This window comes from Microcaecilia unicolor, chromosome 2 (assembly GCF_901765095.1).
Source record: "Microcaecilia unicolor chromosome 2, aMicUni1.1, whole genome shotgun sequence".
NCBI classification, from domain to species: domain Eukaryota; kingdom Metazoa; phylum Chordata; class Amphibia; order Gymnophiona; family Siphonopidae; genus Microcaecilia; species Microcaecilia unicolor.
In genome coordinates this window covers 434,159,634-434,177,425 of record NC_044032.1, presented here as the reverse complement: position 1 = coordinate 434,177,425, position 17,792 = coordinate 434,159,634, and the positions used below count along the sequence as shown (strand labels likewise).

Genomic DNA, 17,792 nt, shown 5'->3' with positions numbered 1-17,792 from the left:
GTAAAGTAACAGATCAAGATAACAAAAATGTTTTAAACCAAAAATAAGGTCCAGTACACTGCCTGAAATGAAAATGAACCACTAAAATATCTCTGATCTCGGACTGCACAAACTAAAAGAAGCCTAGGAATTCAAGCTGTGAAAACTAGGGGAGGAGGGATTAAGGTTAGGGACGGACTTCTCTCCAGGAAGTAACCGAGAGAGCAGTTGTAACAGTAGACACACACACAGCCAGTGCAGTGACAGCGAGAGATTAAAAAGAAAGAGTGCACAGTGCAGCAACAACAGGAAGGCAGCCGGCCGAAGAAAGTGATTCCGATTATGGCGGGTAAGAGAAAACAAGAAACCCTGACTTAAGAGCTAGGAATGGCCCTCTTGTATCCCTCTCCCTCCCCTAGATCTTTCTCAACCTCTTCCAAGGCTTGATTATAAAATCCAAGTCCACTCGATCATCAGGTACTTCACTCCCCCATCCGCTGTCCCCCCACCTCCCCTCCTCTGTTCTTCCTGAGGCAAAAGATCTCTTTGTGTATCCGATCTTCCCTGATCCCTGTGCTATTTTGTTTCACTTTGTTTTCCCCGAGAGGAGAAAGGAAGCTTTGGTGGGGATCTTTTCTTTGTTGTATCTCTGTGTGCATGCACTTTTTGAAGCCCAGGGCTGGAGGTTTCCTCAGTGTCTGAAATGTGTTGGGGCTTGTCTCTGAGTCACTTTCAGTGTTGTTCATAAATAAAGGAGGGGGACAAAGTCGCATGCCCCACCTCTGCAAATAATAATAATAATTTTGGGATTTCTGAGCCTGCCGTTCCAAAAAAAAAAAAAAATGCCTGAAGGCTGTTTCTATTATTATTAGTAAGTCAGATGGAGGTCCTTTCCTCTAAACTGACACATGAAAAATTCTGTGGTAGGGAATTTTTTTTTTCTAACTTTATTTTTATAGAATTTCAATTAATCAATTACACGGTATTCATAACGTGAAAAAATAGAGAAACTTAATAATGCAATAACAAATTATGACGAAAACAATACTAACACTATCAACCACAATAAAAGGAAAAAATCGAAGATCCAAGTGAGGAGAAACAAACAAAAAATAAAACAGTCTTTAATTACCTAACCCCCTCTTTTACAAAGTCATGCTAGCGGCTGTCAGTGCGGTAATGCTGACACAGTCCATTCAAAGGGGCTCTTTTACTAAGCTGTGGTAAAGGAGCCCTGTGCTAGCAGCAGCGGCCATTTTTGCTGCGTGCCAGGGCCCCTTTTACCGCAACAGGTGAAAATAGTCAAAAATGAAATGGCTGTGGGGTAAGTTTGCACTTGCCATGCGGCCACTGAGATGGTGGTAAGGGCTCCTGTGGTAACCAGGCAGCACGTGCAACACTGCCCAATTACCTGTGGAAATATTTTTTAAAATATTTCCTCTAGCTCTGGAAATGGCCTGCACTGGGGGCAGAACTACCGTTGGCACCCACATTGGTCTGGTGGTAGTTCTGGGTTGCCGCTCAGCAGCCCTTTAGTAAAAATGCCACAAAGTGAATGGGCTGTGTTGACATTGTAAAAGGTGTGTGTGTGGCGATGGCGATGGTGGTGGGGGTGGGGGTAATACTAATTCAGCCTGCCTTAATGACAATGAAGATTTCAAACTCTAAGAGGCCATTTTACAAAGAGGCAGTAGAGCTACCGCACATATAGCGCATGCCAAATCGATGCTATCGCCCTGATAGCATGCCCAATTGGCGGCAATTTTGAAATTGGTGTGTTCTATTTCCCGTGGTAGAACCACCTTTACCACATTCTCTGGCAACGTATTCCAGAGTTTAATTGCACGTTGAGTGAATGAAAATTTTCTCTGATTCATATTAAATTTACTACTTTGTAGGTTCATCGCATGCCCCCTAGTCCAGTATTTTTGGAAAGCCTAAACAGATGCTTCACGTCTAGCCGTTCCACTCCACTCATTATTTTATAGACCTCTATCATATCTCCCCTCTGCCGTCTTTTATCCAAGCTGAAGAGCCCTAGACGCTTCAGCCTTTCCTCATAGGGAAGTCGTCCCATCCCCTTTATCATTTTGTCGCTCTTCTCTGTATCTTTTCTAATTCCACAATATCTTTTTTGAGATGCACCGACCAGAATTGAACACAATATTCAAGGTGCGGTCGCACCATTGACCGATAGAAAGGCATTATAACGTCCTCACTTTTGTTTTCCATTCCTTTCCTAATAATACCTAACATTCTATTTGCTTTCTTCACCACCACAGCACACTGAAAGAGAGTTTCAACGTATCATCAACGACGCCACCGAGATCCCTTTCTTGGTCGGTGACTCCTAATGTGGAACCTTGCATTATGTAGCTATAGTTCGGGTTCCTCTTTCCCACATGCATCACTTTGCACTTGCTCCCATTAAACGTCATCTGTCATTTAGACACCCAGTCTCATAAGGTCCTCTTATAATTTTTCACAGTCCTCTCAGTAATCGGCACACATTGGTGTGTGCTGCTTGAGTACGTGTGTAGCATGTGAGCCCTTACCCACTAGGTCAATGAGTGGTGATAAGGGCTCAGGCAATAAATATCCACATGCTACTTTTAATTTTAGCGCATGGCCATTTACTGCCCCATTAAAAAAAGCCTTTTTTCCCCAGCCATGGTAAAAAAGGGCCCAGCGCTCGCCAAAAACACACACTCACACTACCACAGGCCACTTTTTACCATGGCTTAGTAAAAAGTTCTACACAAGTACTTTCACTTTCTTTTATATAAAAAAAAATCCAATAGGTGTTCAAAGTCAAAGAATGAATAACATTTACTCTCATATAACATCAAACACAAGGAAATTTCAAAACAAAATTGGCTCCCGATGGAAGCATTCTTGGTCTTAAAGCCAAGAATGTGTGGCACCTCTTTTGAGTATCCCTAGAAAAATCCGGAAAATTCACATCTTTGCACCCCATAAACTTCTCATGAATATGATAGAAAAATGTACACAAGATATTACAGCCCAACTCAAGAGCGAAAGTCACAACCAAAGGCAATCTTTGTGTTATTATTTCCAACGATGACTCAAAAAAATCCTGAGTAGCGCCTCCTGGTCATTCCTATTACTAAAACTCCTCCGGGAGATAAACTGAAGTCTCACAATTGGGGGAAAAGCCTCCTCAGTGATCTTAAGTGACTCCTTAAAATATCCTCAGCAAGTCCATCCCAGATATCAATGGAGATTTAGGAAAATTTAAGAAGCACAAATTATTCCTCCATAGTTGATTTTCCGGTGCACAAACATCTTATCCTTGACCAGAGTTCCAGAAAGTTCTTGCAATTCACTTACTTTAGATTCTAACAAATTCACCTTGGTTGTGCACGTATCAAATTCTCTATTTTGGGCTATAACAACCTCCAAAAGTAATTTTATATCACAAAATTTTCAGAAAATTTACAAAGCGAAGAATTCAAGACTTGTATGGAATCCCAGAGTATCTCCAAGGTTACTGCCACTGGGTGGCCTGAAACTGGGGAGCCCAGTGTTCTCTTAGCCTATTCTGGCGGGTGTGGTGGTTTTCGTTGGCGCGCGCACCTGCAGGCACCATCTTTTCCACTGCACCACGTGACGAGGCTGAGGCACCGGCGCTCCATGAAGAGCCCAGTTTGACTGAGATGCCATCAGTTTTGAGTGCTGGCCATTGTGAAGCTGTGGCTGGGGGAGCAGAGGCATGCTTGGGGAGAGCCAGCATCAGCAGCTGGAGGCACCCCACTGACTTCCTTGCTCCTGAGGCAGCACAAGGAGGAAGGGGTCCGCTTTGGCAGTGGATTCCTTTGACTAGTGGGGCTTCAGCATCCCCACCAGTAAAGGCATGATATCTAATGTGGGGAGGGAGAGGAAATGTGTGCCCTCCCTAGTAGACTGCTGGCTATGCCCCGCCTTCAGTCGCACGACTAATCACGATTAAAAATTTTAATCGGCCTGCAGCCCTAGTTTATTATTATTGGAGGAAATGGAAGTGCTATGGGATTGATTGAGTTAATGGAAAATGTTGTGAACGCCTAAGTTGTGGTTTGCTTATCATTATCTATAGGTTATATCTTCTCTTTCCTGGCTCTCCTCTCCCCCCCCCCCCCCCCCCTTTTATGGAAGAAGACACATGTGCACATGTGTCTCAGTCCTCTTGAGACCCAACAAGTATTTGTTCCAAGTCCAGGTATTTCACCAAGACATGGACAGAATTATCTCTTAATAACTTTGGGGCATTTTCATTAAGCTGCGTTAGGCGGTAATGCGTTCCTAAAATAGCTTAAAAGGGTGTACTGTGGGACACAATCAGGTGTCCTGTGGTAACTTCCAAATCTGTGTGTTCTAACCATGTGGTAAAGAATATTTTTGAGGGGGCGTGTCCAGGGTGGAGAATGCACATCCCTGGCTGACCAGTTAACACAGCAACATTACCAAACACAAGTCCTTACTGCTTCAAAATTGGTGGCAGTAAGTGCACTTGTGGTAAACTGACAAAATGGCTGTGCACTAATGACAACATTAGTGGCACATGGCCACTAATACAAAAAAAAAAGAAAAAGGAGAAAGCAATTTTTATGGCTGCGATAAAAATGGCCATAGAATGCAGGAAAGACCCACGTGCCAAGGCCACTTTTTGCTGCAGGTTTCTAAAAGAGCCCCTTTGTTTTATATCTATTCTGTGTCTGATCAACACCAAATTTTCACAGCATGTTGGAGTTCACAGGGATCTTGATGAGTATTTTATTGGGGGAGGGGATCTGCATATTCCACAAAGCTTCAACTACACATCAGTGGTCCACGAGGAGCAGGAGAGGGGTGGTTTTGGGGGCAAGCTGTATGTTCTATGAATACGCATGCAGAATTATGCCACAATGATTTTTTTTTGTTTGTTTGTTTGCATCCAATCCACTTAAAATTTTCAAGAAATTTCAGAGAGAATCAAGGGGACTTGGGTACAAGTAATGTTTTCCCAAAATCACATAGGCATGTGCATGCAGATAAGCTTTATTGGTTTCTGCCAGGGTAATGTCTCCAAATTGGTTAGTTTTGTGTGTAGCATGGACAGAAATGCAGGACCATCCTGAGGGCTATGCGAGCGGTGCAGCTTCACAGGGCACAAAGGAGACAGGGACGTGAAAATCACTCCCTGTCCATTGTTGCCCCTGCGATGGACATGGCACAGTGGCCAGGGAGGGGGTGCTAGGGAGCGTCTCATACAGGGCGTGATTCCAGCTCAGGATGGTCTTGCAGAAATGAACCTCACTTCGTCTGTCCTGAAGCTTTCCCTGCTCTGCCACGGTGCGATCTGCCCAGGTGGAGACAGGAAATTGCATCAAAGGAGGCGGATTGCAACACAGCAGAGAGGAAAAGCTTTGAGGCAGTCGCAGGCAGCTTGTGAAAATGGCTGCTGCGCCAGGGCGCCTCTGAGAAGGGAAATACATTTTTAAAGAAGATTGGGAAGGGAGAGCTGGACTATGGTGGGGAGAAGGGGAAGAGATGCCTGGACCATGAGGCCCCCTGGAGCTGTGGGGCCCAGGGAAGCTACCCTGTTTGCCCCTCCTCCCCCCTAACGCCGGCCCTGAGTACAAATCATTATAGGTATTCCCGGGGGTGTAGTTTAGGTAGAACAATGATTTGCATATATAAAATATGTGGGTACATATACATTTACATCTTCCCCGGTGCAGGAGAAAATTTGTGCTTGAGCTGTTAGGGTTGGATCTCTGAGCCCATTTGTAAATGTGCCTATGTTGCCTTTATAAAATAAATGTCACAGAAAAATCCCCTGCAGTGAAACAAAATCTTTCATCATCAAATCCACAACATCTTATAACAAATATTCAGAAATTAATTTTAAAATGTTATGGACCATCAACAGAGAGAACAACCAACAAAATCACATATAGTGAACTGAACCGTTCGTTGCCAGGCGGTCACATTTTTCAATCATGGGTTGAAATTATTAAGGGCCCCTTTTACAAAGCCATGTTAGTGATTCTGGTGCAGCAAATGCAATGAAGCCCATTCAGTTCCTATGGGCTTCGTCGCATTTGCTGCACGGGAATTGCTATTGCAGCTTTTTAAGAGGAACTCTAACTTTTTTTCTTGTGAATGAATTAAAATATCTTGAGTGTCTTCAAGTGTTCACCCTGCCCCCCAAAAAAATATATATATATATTCAAGTTATTTTTAAAAACAGTTACTTATCTCTTTTTCATTTCTTATTCACTTGGACTGTGCCGATCTGAGGGGCCATTTTACTAAAGCTTAGTACATGCTAACTGATGTTATTTAATAAATTAATATTTCTCTCTTATCGATCTGCTTTTTTATGTTTCCGTGCCTAAAGTTAGGCATGATTTTCGGACATAAATGCTATTCTATAAACAGTGCCTAACTTTAAGCATGGCTTATAGAATAGCTCTTTTTTTCAGCGCCGTCTATAGAATCTAGCCCTGTTTGCAGGCAGATTATTTGTGAAACATTGAACAATGCTGAACACGCAAATGACTGCCGTGGAATTCCACTTAAAACATTCTCCTAGGTTCACATTGACTCACTGATTGATACCTACTCCTTCAGTAAATGTTTCAAGCCAGTTATGTTCTGTTTGCTCCCCCCTATAGTGGCTTAGTGGAGATCGTATTTCCTGGTTTGGTTACTAGTTTGTCATTATAGCTTTCTGACTCAGCACAAGGAGTGGTCAGAGTTTTCTGTAAGAGGGCACAGTTCAAGGTTTCTTGAAGAAAACTTTTACCTCGAGCTGTTTTTCCAGTTCTTGGCTAAAGATATTTGTTAACAGATTACACCAAACTCAGCATACACATAAGTGGCTGTCCTTTGTCTCTTGGCATGCAGCATATATGTTTTCCATGTAAAGTATGGACATAACCTGTGACTGTCCTCATTAGTGAAAGGGTGTACATACTTTCTCTGCAGATTTGCATTTTTCAAAGCGAAAGTGAGCACATTTACATATGCAAACTTGTGCAGATAAATGTTGAGTTAAAATACACATATACTTTTGAAAGTTCAAAAATATGCAGGTAATTCCAAACTTCACCCCAACTATACTCTTAGTAACACTGCCCCCTGCAGGATGTAGAAGTGCGCAGGAAATGGCACTGCACTCAAACTGCTACCCACACATAAGCCAGCAGTTAAAGCTCATTTCTGTGGCTGAGGCACTGTTTTACCTGTGGAAATAGATCTGAAAATTACCCTCTTTCTGCTTTAGGAATAATGAATCACAAATCAGCCAGCCACAGGGTCTTGTTCTGCTTATTTTCCATGTGTTAAGTAATATAAGCCAGTAAACTTGGTTCAGATAATTTATCAATAGTATGAGGTCATGGTCATTTAGATGAATCCTACTGGGGAAAATCTTGGCATGGTACTACTAGGCCATTTGTTCAGCAAACAAAAAGTACAAATTCTGCTAAACTTTTCATATTTGATTTGTCCAAATAATACAATATAATCAGCATCTTTCGGTATTAATTTAAAATACAATGCAAAAAATGTATTATTCAAAGGTACAAATCCAAGAAGACAGGAGGAGCCTCCACAGAAAGTCAAAGCAAAACAGCAAAAGTAGAGGCTGACAAATGCGCAAACCAATAGGGAGATAATCTCAAAAAACAGTTTATTCAGAATATTCATATCAATATCAAGGACCCGACACAGTCCGTGTTTCGGCGCCTTGTTCTCTCTGTGGATTAACTTGCATACATAAAGGAATTCAAGCCTATCAGCTTCTCCTCAGAGAAAGTTGATTGTGACCCCTGAGGCAGGCGCTTTGGCGCCGAAACATGGACCGTGTCGGGTCCTTGATATTGATATGAATATTCTGAATGAACTGTTTTTTGAGATTATCTCCCTATTGGTTTGCGCATTTGTCAGCCTCTACTTTTGCTGTTTTGCTTTATTCAAAGGTACAGAATTTTAATTTTTTTTTGCAAAATTCCCTCATTGCAAGACCTGACTGGTCTGTCCCCCTACCCAGGCTTGATTCCCTTCCTCTGCACTCTCCTCTCCCAGCACAACCACCTGTTTATTCTCAATCCTCAGTCTGCTCTCTCCCTCCCAAGCTCTCACATCCCTCTCAACTGAACCCTTTCTCAAGCTTAATCATTCAATTTCCTCTCTCCCTCCCACCAGGGTCAACCCTCATCCAGACTCAGTGCCGTTATTTCTCTTCCTGTCTCCCCCAACCCTTCATCTCCCTCAGGGCCAGCAAAAGAGTATCTGATGCCCTAGGAAAACTTTTAGCAATGTGTGACCCCCCCCCCCCCCCCAAGGTATCTCAAGGCCCTACCCTTTCATAGTCCAATATCTCCCCTTCCCTAATTCACCCCTAATCCAGCATCTCCCCTTCCCCTCTCTAGCCTCCCTCCTGGGTGTCCAGCTTTCCATTGCCCTCCCTAACCTCTCCCCCTCCACGTGACGAGCAACCCCTTTCCCTTTCATGTCTCTCATTTTTCCTTCCTTTCCCTACTACTCATTCACCTTCCCAGTATCTCCTCCTCTTTTTTTCCTGCTGGCCTTATTCTCGCCTCCCATGGATGTCACTGTTGCGCTGCTGCCACTGTCACCAGGACCACCTGGACTTGTGGTATTAAACAAAAGTTGACATGGCCCAAGCATCTGTGCATGCTCAAGGCCTGCCATTTCTCAACCCCTCATAATTTTCAGTTTCAGAGGGAACTAGATGTGGTGGTCTTGAGAGTGTTCATGTTCTCAAGGCCCCACACTGGCTGTGCTGATTCATGCTTATTTTCTCTGGCTGTTGCTCCTATTTCAACCCCCAAACTGTGCTGCTGTAGGTGGATACCTAGTCCATATCTCAATATTGAATCTCCTTATAGGGGACTCCATGCAAAATCCAGTCCATGAAATCACTCTCAGAGTGGAATTATTCATCAAACTTAGAAAGATGAAATGACATCAACTCACATTAATTATTATGAACTAACATTTTAAACCTAGCCTCACCCCCTCTCCACAATCATAATGTCTCTAGTTTCCACTTCCCCAAACCTGATGAACCCCACCTCTGCCAAACTTATACCCCACCCCAACCTCCCCCTTAATACCCTATCAAGCATTTATCTGTAGTAGCCCTTGTCAACATAAACCCATCACCATCCATCTTCAAATCCGACAACCAACAACTCTGAGCACCCCCCACCCCCCGCCCCTTAGGCCTCGCAGCACAGCACACAGACATTCTGTACCAGACATAAGTATCTTTACACCAACCTCTGAGACTCAACTCCTTTCACTCTACATCCACAAGTATATGCACAACCAAGACACAACACAATACAATCAGCATAGCATCACAATATCTCAATACAAACTACCAGAGTCCTTCCCCCTTACATCACTGTTCTCTCACACACAAAATCCTTCAATTGTGGCCCACTCCTTTAGCCTGATCAGGAGGTTGTCATTCAGGTGAATCATGTCCTAAGCATATTATTGCTTTGTCAATGAACAGACACTTGACCAAAAATTGCATCACTTCTATTTAGCATCAAAAATACAAAAGGACATGTTTCTGTACAAGTGAAATTGCTTGGATTTATCTGTAAAATGTATAAATAAAAAAAAATAAAAAAAAAAATACAAAAAGGGGTAGGGGGTGCCTTCCACAGTGCTGCAGGGACCACCAATGTGCCACGCCAGCATTTGCAGTCCGACATGCAGGACATCTAGCATGTCAGATGTATTGCGATGCCAGTCGCAGTAAGTGATTCAGTGCACCTCAAATCTGATGCAACCATTTTTCACATTCTCATTCACAGTCTTTCAAATTGTGTGCACTGATTAATGTGCAAGGGAGGAAAAGATATTTTTATGATGAAAAGGGTAACATACGAGTCCTGCAATAGTCATCCTTCATTACGTTTAAACTTGAAGCAAGAAAAAAATCTCTATGCAGATCATCTCAGTAATATACTGCTCAAACCCAGAAGAACAACATTCAGTGGCAAGGAATCATGGGATGCCACTGGCCCTGTAGTCTACCAATGTATCAGTGTCATAGGCAGTAAAATAGGATGATCCACTAAGTGCAGAGGTGTCCAATCTCAGCCCTCGCCAGGTGGGGTTTTCAGGATTTTCTCAATGAATATGCATGAGGTCTATTTGCATACAGTGGAGGCAGTGCACGTAAATAGATCTCATGCATATTCATTGGAGAAATCCTGAAAACCCGACTGGACTGAGGTTGGTCAACCCTGCCCTAGGGCCATAGATCAATATTTTCCCATCAGATCATTATCTATTTGAGAGGTTGGGGTGGAGCCAGAGATTGGTTTGTTTGGCTCCTCAAACCAAAAAAAAGTGTTCTACTACCCTGAATCAGTGTATTTCTATTTTGATGTTACTCTGTGTATGTCGGTTTACCAGAACAATCAACTATATATGATTTTAATTGCAGGGCAACTTGAGACGGATAGCAAACAGGCTTTGAACACCAAAGGTACAGTATATACATTTCTTCCAATGGTTAATTCAAATGCCTAATTTGAAAAAAAAATGTTACCTGCACAGATTGATGTGCAGTCTGTAACTATCCTTTATGTTGCTGTAAGGAGAGAGCATATGAAGAAACTGCAAAACAACCTGTGGCTTGGGAAAACAGCTGATGAAAAAAAATGTTGTGAGGTGCTCTGCCACCTGAGCCTAGTGATGTCATATTCCATCTTTAAAGTCAGGGATGGTTTCTGAGAGAGCAATGCCCATTCCAAATGCAAAAAAAATTACAAAATAAATTCTACTTCAGCCACTGTTTGACCCAATATTTTAAATAATATATAGGGTAAGAGGTCTTGTATATTACAGCCTTCTTAACGTTTATGGCTGTTCAACAAGCTATAGAATGTGAATAATCATTGAAATCTCCATAGTGAACACCCTTCTGGGAGAATGTGCTAAATGCTACAATTACAGTGTCCCAAATGTGTAAACTTTCTTTAAAAACATCCTTGATGTTTCAAAATACTGAGAGGTCCTTTTATTAAAGCTGCAGTAGAAACTTTCTAGGCATATTCTACAGCGCAGTGCGCATAAATTCAGATGCGCACAGTTGAAAAGGGGGCATGGGCTGGTTATGGGCGTTTCAAAAAAACTATGCGCGCTATTATGGAATACACCCAATCTGCGCCTAACTTAAGGTATTTAGGCCTGGTTTTAGGTGGCCTAAATGGGTGCACCTAAATTTTAGTCGCAAGAATGGCACTTCAGCATATAAACTATGCCTAAATTTAGGTGTAGTTTATAGGATCACGCTAACTGCGTTTTTCGGTGCCGATTTTTAAGGTGCCATTAATAGAATTTGGCCCTTGCTGATTAGCATGGAAATATTCCCTCTAGGGCATACAGAATGGGTTGTATTTTGTACCCCTGGACATTTTAACAGAGTGGATTAAGATTCCTTGAGGTAGTAGAAATCAGGGGCATAGCTACGTGGGGGCATGTGCCCCCACAGATTACGCCCTGGCCCCCTCTACATTTGACCCCCCCCCCCCGCCGCATCAGGTACCTTGTTTGCTGGTGGGGGTCCCCAAACCCCGCCAGCAGAAGAGTCTTCTTCAGTGCCGGCGGTCTCCGGCGCCTTCGTTGTGTGATCATCTGTTTCTGACGCCTTACATCCTGCACCGTGCATGTAGCCCCGTGCAGGACGTAAGGTGTCAGAAGCAGAAGATCACACAATGAAGGCGCCAGAGACGACCAGCGCTGAAGAAGACTCTTCGGCTGGCGGGGATTGGGGACCCCCGCCAGCAAACAAGGTACCTGATGCAGCGGCGGGGGGGGGGGATCCAAAGTGGCAGCGGGAAGGAGGCGGCTAAACAGTGCCCCCCCACCTCGGGCTCTGGCCTCCCCTCCCGCCGAGGTCTGGCTATGCCCCTGGTAGAAATCAACTATTGTTGGGATTGGAAGGCTAAAGGGTGGTGGTGAGGAGGGTTGTTATAGCTGCTCACTGTTATTATTGCTTTCTATTTGTAATTTATACACGATAGTTGCACAGCATATTGTTCCATTTTGTACTTTAATAAAAAGATTTAAATATAAAATCATAATTGTTTGAGGCTTCTGCAGATGAGGACAGAGCCCATGGGGACAGGGACAGAACCTGCGGGGATGGAGCCAGAACCTGTGGGGACGGGGACGGGGACAACCATGTCATTTTCTACTTCAGTGTAAAAGAATGAAAAGTCCACTTATCTGGAGCAGCCACACAGTCAGCTGTCTTCAGGCTGGTTTGTCCAAGTTCTAACCATGGCCCCCACACCCAAGCCGAGTTTCTTAGGCCACTGCTTCGGGGTTTGAGGATCCACTGCTGAAAAAAAGAAAAGGCTATATTGATGGCTGGAGTGATTATATGAGAGACCTCTTATTCTATATATTATTTAAAATATTGGGCAAAACGTTGGTGGCTGAAGTAAAATGTATTTTGTAATGATATATATATATTTTTTTTTTTTTTGATTGGGATATCTTATTTAAGGGTTCTTTTGATATTTTGGTTTTGACTCATTCCAAATATAAAGCATTTAATTCAAATCCTTTTTTACTACTACTTCTTTGCAAAATGTTTGGTTTCTTGTTAACTTGATTAACTAGAGACTTCACCAGTTAAACAGGGTGGGGGGGGGCGTGAATCTGGTGAGAGGTGTTATTTAAACAATTTCCCCTGGATTATTTATAGTGCAAGCAGAATTGCATGTGCAAATCTGGTCCTATTCTGATTTGTGCATCAGAATAGGACCAGATTTGCAACAACTGCTTGTTAAGTGGCAACTATCAGTGCTGACTGGCTTGTGCATCTTAACAAGCCAGTCAGCACTGATAATTGCCACTTAACAAGCCGTTGTTGACACTGATTGGCATTAATTAGAATTTAAACGCACAACTTACTAAGCATATTCTGCAAAGCGGTGGATGTAAATTCTAATGTGCACTGCCAAAAAGGGGGCATGGCCATGGGCGTGGAACGGGCGAGTTGTGGGCATTCCAGAAATGTATGCGCAGTGTTATAGAATAGACCTGTTCCTCGCCTAACTTAGGCGCCGATATTTACGCCAGGTTTTACTTAGAAACAGAGAAACATGATGGCAGATAAAGGCCACATGACCCATCCAGTCTGCCCATCCTCTGTAACCCCTAATTCTTCATGTCCCTAAGCGATCCCACATGCTTATCCCATACCTTTTTAAATTCTGGAACAGTCCTCAACTCCACCACCTCCACCGGGAGGCCATTCCACGCCTCCACCACCCTTTCTGTGAAATAATACTTCCTTAGGTTACTCCTAAGCCTATTCCCTCTTATCTTTGTCATATGCCCCCTCATTCCAGAGCTCTCCTTCATTTGAAAAAGGCTCTCTTCCTGTACATAAAGGCCCTTGAGAAAATGGACGTGCCTAGAGTTGGGTGCAGGCACGGCTGCTAGGCGTATTCTATAAACTGTGCCTAACTTTATGCGTGATTTATAGAATACGCCTAGGTGGAATTCTTTTCGGCACTAATTTTTCAGGCCCCATATATAGGATCTAGTCCTTTATGTGTACATCTCATACTCACTTCATCGATGTGTTCAAAATGAGGAACAGCATAAATAAGAGTTCTTTTACTAAGCTGCGATAAAAAGTGGCCTTTATGCACCCTTACACGGGTTTTCCCTGCACGCTAAGTCCATTTTTGCTGCAGCCGAAAAAAGGCCGATCTTCTATTTCTTCCATTAATAGCCTTACATTATTGTTACCATTAGCTTATAGCAGTGATGGCGAACCTTTCAGAGACCGAGTGCCCAAACAGCAACCCAAAATCTAATTATTTGTTGCAAAGTGCCAACAGGGCAATTTAACTCCCCCCCCCCCCCCCCAGTTCCAGGGTCCCCCCTCCCTCCCTCTCTCCCAGTTACAGGCCCCCTCCCTCCAAATTTTATAACTCATCTATCTTACCTCGTCGGGGTTAGGGCGGCTTCAGTGGTAAAAAGCATGCAGGCTCGGTGCTTAGTTCAGTTTTCCCTTCTCCCTCTCTCAGCTCTGGTCCCGCCCTCATTTCCTGTTTCCGCAAGGGCGGGACCAGAGCTGAGAGAGAAGGGAAAACTGAACTAAGCACCGAGCCGAGCCTGCATGCTGCCGCCCTAACCCTGATGAGGTAAAATAGATGACTTTTAAAATTCAGAGGGAGGGGGCCTGGAACTTGAAGGGAGGAGGGAACGAACTTCCGGTGGGTCTCTCTTCCGCTCCGACACAACTTTGAACTGCTAGCGCGATCGCGCCAGCAGTTCATAGTGGCAGTACGACTCTGGCTGAGGCGACGGCGCACGTGCCAACAGAGAGGGCTCTGCTTGCCCTCTGTGGCACACGTGCCGTAGGTTCGCCATCACTGGCTTATAGCCATTAAAAAGAATTACCACGGGAGCACTTATCGACACTTATTTTGTAAGCAGTAAGGGCTCATGCGCCTCAGGGATCTGTCCTGGGATCTCTTCTTTTCTCCATCTATACTTCTTCCCTTGGTACTCTGACCTCATCCCATGGTTTTCAGTATCATCTTTACGCAGCTGACTCCCAGATCTATCTCTCCACGCCAGAAATCTCAGCCAAAATCCAGGCCAAAGTATCAGCCTGCATGTCTGACATTGCTGCCTGGATGACTCAGCGCCATCTGAAACTAAACATGACCAAGACTGAGCTTCTTATCTTTCCCCCTAAACCAACCTCTCCTCCTCCCCCCCATTCTCTATTTCTGTGGATAACATTTTCATCCTTCCTGTCTCATCAGCTCGTAACCTTGGGGTCATCTTCGACTCCTCCCTCTCCTTCTCTGCACATATTCAGCAGACTGCCAAAACCTGTCGTTTCTTTCTCTATAATATCACCAAAATTTGCCCTTTCCTTTCTGAGCACACTACCAGAACCCTCATCCACACTCTTATCACCTCTCGCTTAGACTATTGCAACTTGCTTCTCACAGGTCTCCCACTTAGCCGTCTCTCTCCTCTACATTCTGTTCAAAATTCTGCTGCATGACTAATATTCCGCCAGTGTCGTTATGCTCATATTAGCCCTCTCCTCAAGTCACTTCACTGGCTTCCTGTCCGTTTCCGCATACAGTTCAAACTCCTCTTATTGACCTATGTGCATTCACTCTGCAGCTCCTCCCTACATTCCTCCCCGGGAACTCCGTTCACTGGGTAAATCTCTCTTATCTGCACCCTTCTCCTCCACCGCTAACTCCAGACTCCGTTCCTTTTATCTTGCTGCACCATATGCCTGGAATAGACTTCCTGAGCCGGTACGTCAAGCTCCATCTCTGGCCGTCTTCTAAGCTAAAAGCCCACCTTTTTGTTGCTGCTTTTAACTCCTAACCCTTATTCACTTTGTTCAGAACCTTTATTTTATCATCCTCACTTTAATATTCCCTTATCTCTTGTTTGTTCTGTCTGTCCTAATTAGATTGTAAGCTCTGTCAAGCAGGGACTGTCTCTTCATGTTCAAGTGTACAGTGCTGCACACGTCTAGTAGCACTTTAGAAATGATAAATAGTAAGTAGTAATCATTTGCTAATCAGTGAGCACACGCTAATGCGGACACATTGATGGATTAGCACAGGAACGCTTTCTCTCCAGCCTTCCCGCCCTCCCCAAACACTGCACCTCAAACAAATATTTGAAAATAATTTTTAGTGCACAGGTAACATACGCAGATATGGAACTTACTGCTGGACGCCTGAGCACATCCCATGGTAAGCCATTTTAAGTTGTGGTACATAAGTACATAAGCACTGCCATGCTGGGAAAAGACCAAAGGTCCATCAAGGCCAGCACTCCGTCTCCGACAGCGGCCAATCCAGGCCCCAAGAACCTGGCAAAACCCCAAAATTTAATAACGATCAATGGACTTTTCCTTCAGGAATCTGTCCAGACCCCCTTTAAACTCAGCAAGGCCAGCTGCCATCACTACCTTCTCCGGCAATGAGTTCCAGAGTCTAACCACGCGCTGAGTAAAGAAAAACTTTCTCCGATTTGTTTTAAACCTACCACATTCTAATTTCATCTTGTGTCCCCTAGTTCTATTATTGTTAGAAAGCGTAAACAAACGCTTCACATCTGTCCGCTCTACCCCACTCATTATTTTGTAGACCTCTATCATAACACCCCTCAGCCGCCTTTTCTCCAGGCTAAAGAGTCCTAGCCTTCTTAACCTCTCCTCATAAGGTAGTCGTCCCATCCCTTTTATCATTTTCATCGCTCTTCTCTGCACCTTCTCCAATTCCTTTATATCTTTTTTGAGATGAGGCGACCAGAACTGAACACAATACTCCAGGTGCAGTCGCACCATGGAGCGATATAGCGGCATTATAACATCCTCGTGCTTGTTTTCCATCCCTTTCCTAATCGCACACTAGTGCTTGCTGCAGCTTAGTAAAAGGACCTCATAGTCAAATCGTACATCAGTGGTACCAAACTTTCATGCATGATGTCATATCTCTCTATATAAAAGGCAACACCAAAGTTCTATGAAGCCTCCAGCCGGAAGTGTGAAGGGGGAGAGATATCCGGTTTCCCTATGAGTGTCTGCCCCGCCCTCTGTAACACAGTCAGTGAAGGAAAACAGCAGAGCACGAAATCAAATCGCTGGCTCTGTAACAGTGAAGGACTCAGAGGGGGGAGGGGAGAGAGGCCAGAGGGCACGGACACACACACTCCCACTCCCACATGCACACAGAAGAAAACATTGCTAGCCCCCGTTTCATTTGCATCAGAAATGGGGCTTTTTTACTAGTAATTATATAAAATAATGTCAAATACAGCATGAATATAAATACAATGCAATAAACTAGACTGATAATCCAGTAGCCGAGAAGAATGTATGTAAGGAAATTGAATTAAAGCCCCCTAAAATGTGCTGCCTCTACAATAATTATATTTGTTTTTAAAATGCAAGAGAAAATTGGTCCATTGGAATGCTGAGAAAATTACAATTTAAAATACTGTATGTGGGTCAGTTTTCCAAAGTGCTTTATGAGGTCAGCATGGGCTGCTTTGCTTTGAACATTTCCCACCAAACACATACATTTTAGCCACGTATCGACTTGTAAGAACAAAATGTATCCGTTTAATTTGAGCAGAGGCCAGGGGTGTTCTGGAGGTCGGGCCAGAAGTTACACAGATAACACAGGAGCCCTTTTGCAAAGCGGTGGTAAGCCCAACGCCGACTTACCGCATGCTAAGCTGGAGCTACTGGCGGCCCAGTATAGGCGCTGGCAGTAGTTCCAGCCCCGGTGCGCACCATTTCCAATGTCTATTAGATTGTAAGCTCTTTGAGTAGGGACTGTCTTTCTTCTATGTTTGTGCAGCGCTGCGTATGCCTTGTAGCGCTATAGAAATGCTAAATAGTAGTAGTAGTAAAATAAGGCAGTATTTTTTTTAGCGCGGCGCTAACCTGGTGGTAATCGGGTAGTACCGTGCACTACTCGGTTACTGCCGGGTTAGCGTTGGAGCCCTTACCAGCACCTCAATGGGTGGTGTTAAGTGTCCCCCCCCCCCCCCCCCCCCACCGAATGGCCATATTTTACCACATATTCATGTCTTTTTTTTTTTTTTCAGCCTTTTTACCCGCTGCGTTAAAAGGGCCTCAGAGCACAGCAAAAACAGCCCCTGCTGCTAGTGCAGGGCCCTTTTTACTGCAACTTGGTAAAAGGACCCCATAGGTAGCATTCCTAACTTTAAAGGGATAACTTACTCATTTAAAATCTGGA

At 44.0% G+C, this 17,792-nt stretch overlaps 1 protein-coding gene across 1 annotated transcript in view; it reads left to right on the top strand.

The window, feature by feature from the left end:
- Nucleotides 1-208: 208 nt before the first annotated feature.
- The window catches only part of CASP6 (caspase 6), a 55,203-nt gene continuing 37,619 nt past the window's right edge, over nt 209-17,792 (top strand). The window contains exons 1-2 of the mRNA XM_030190810.1: nt 209-328; nt 10,460-10,501. Coding sequence (XP_030046670.1) covers nt 322-328; nt 10,460-10,501 — 49 coding nt within the window. The 5' untranslated portion in view covers nt 209-321. The remainder of the gene's footprint in view (nt 329-10,459; nt 10,502-17,792) is intronic.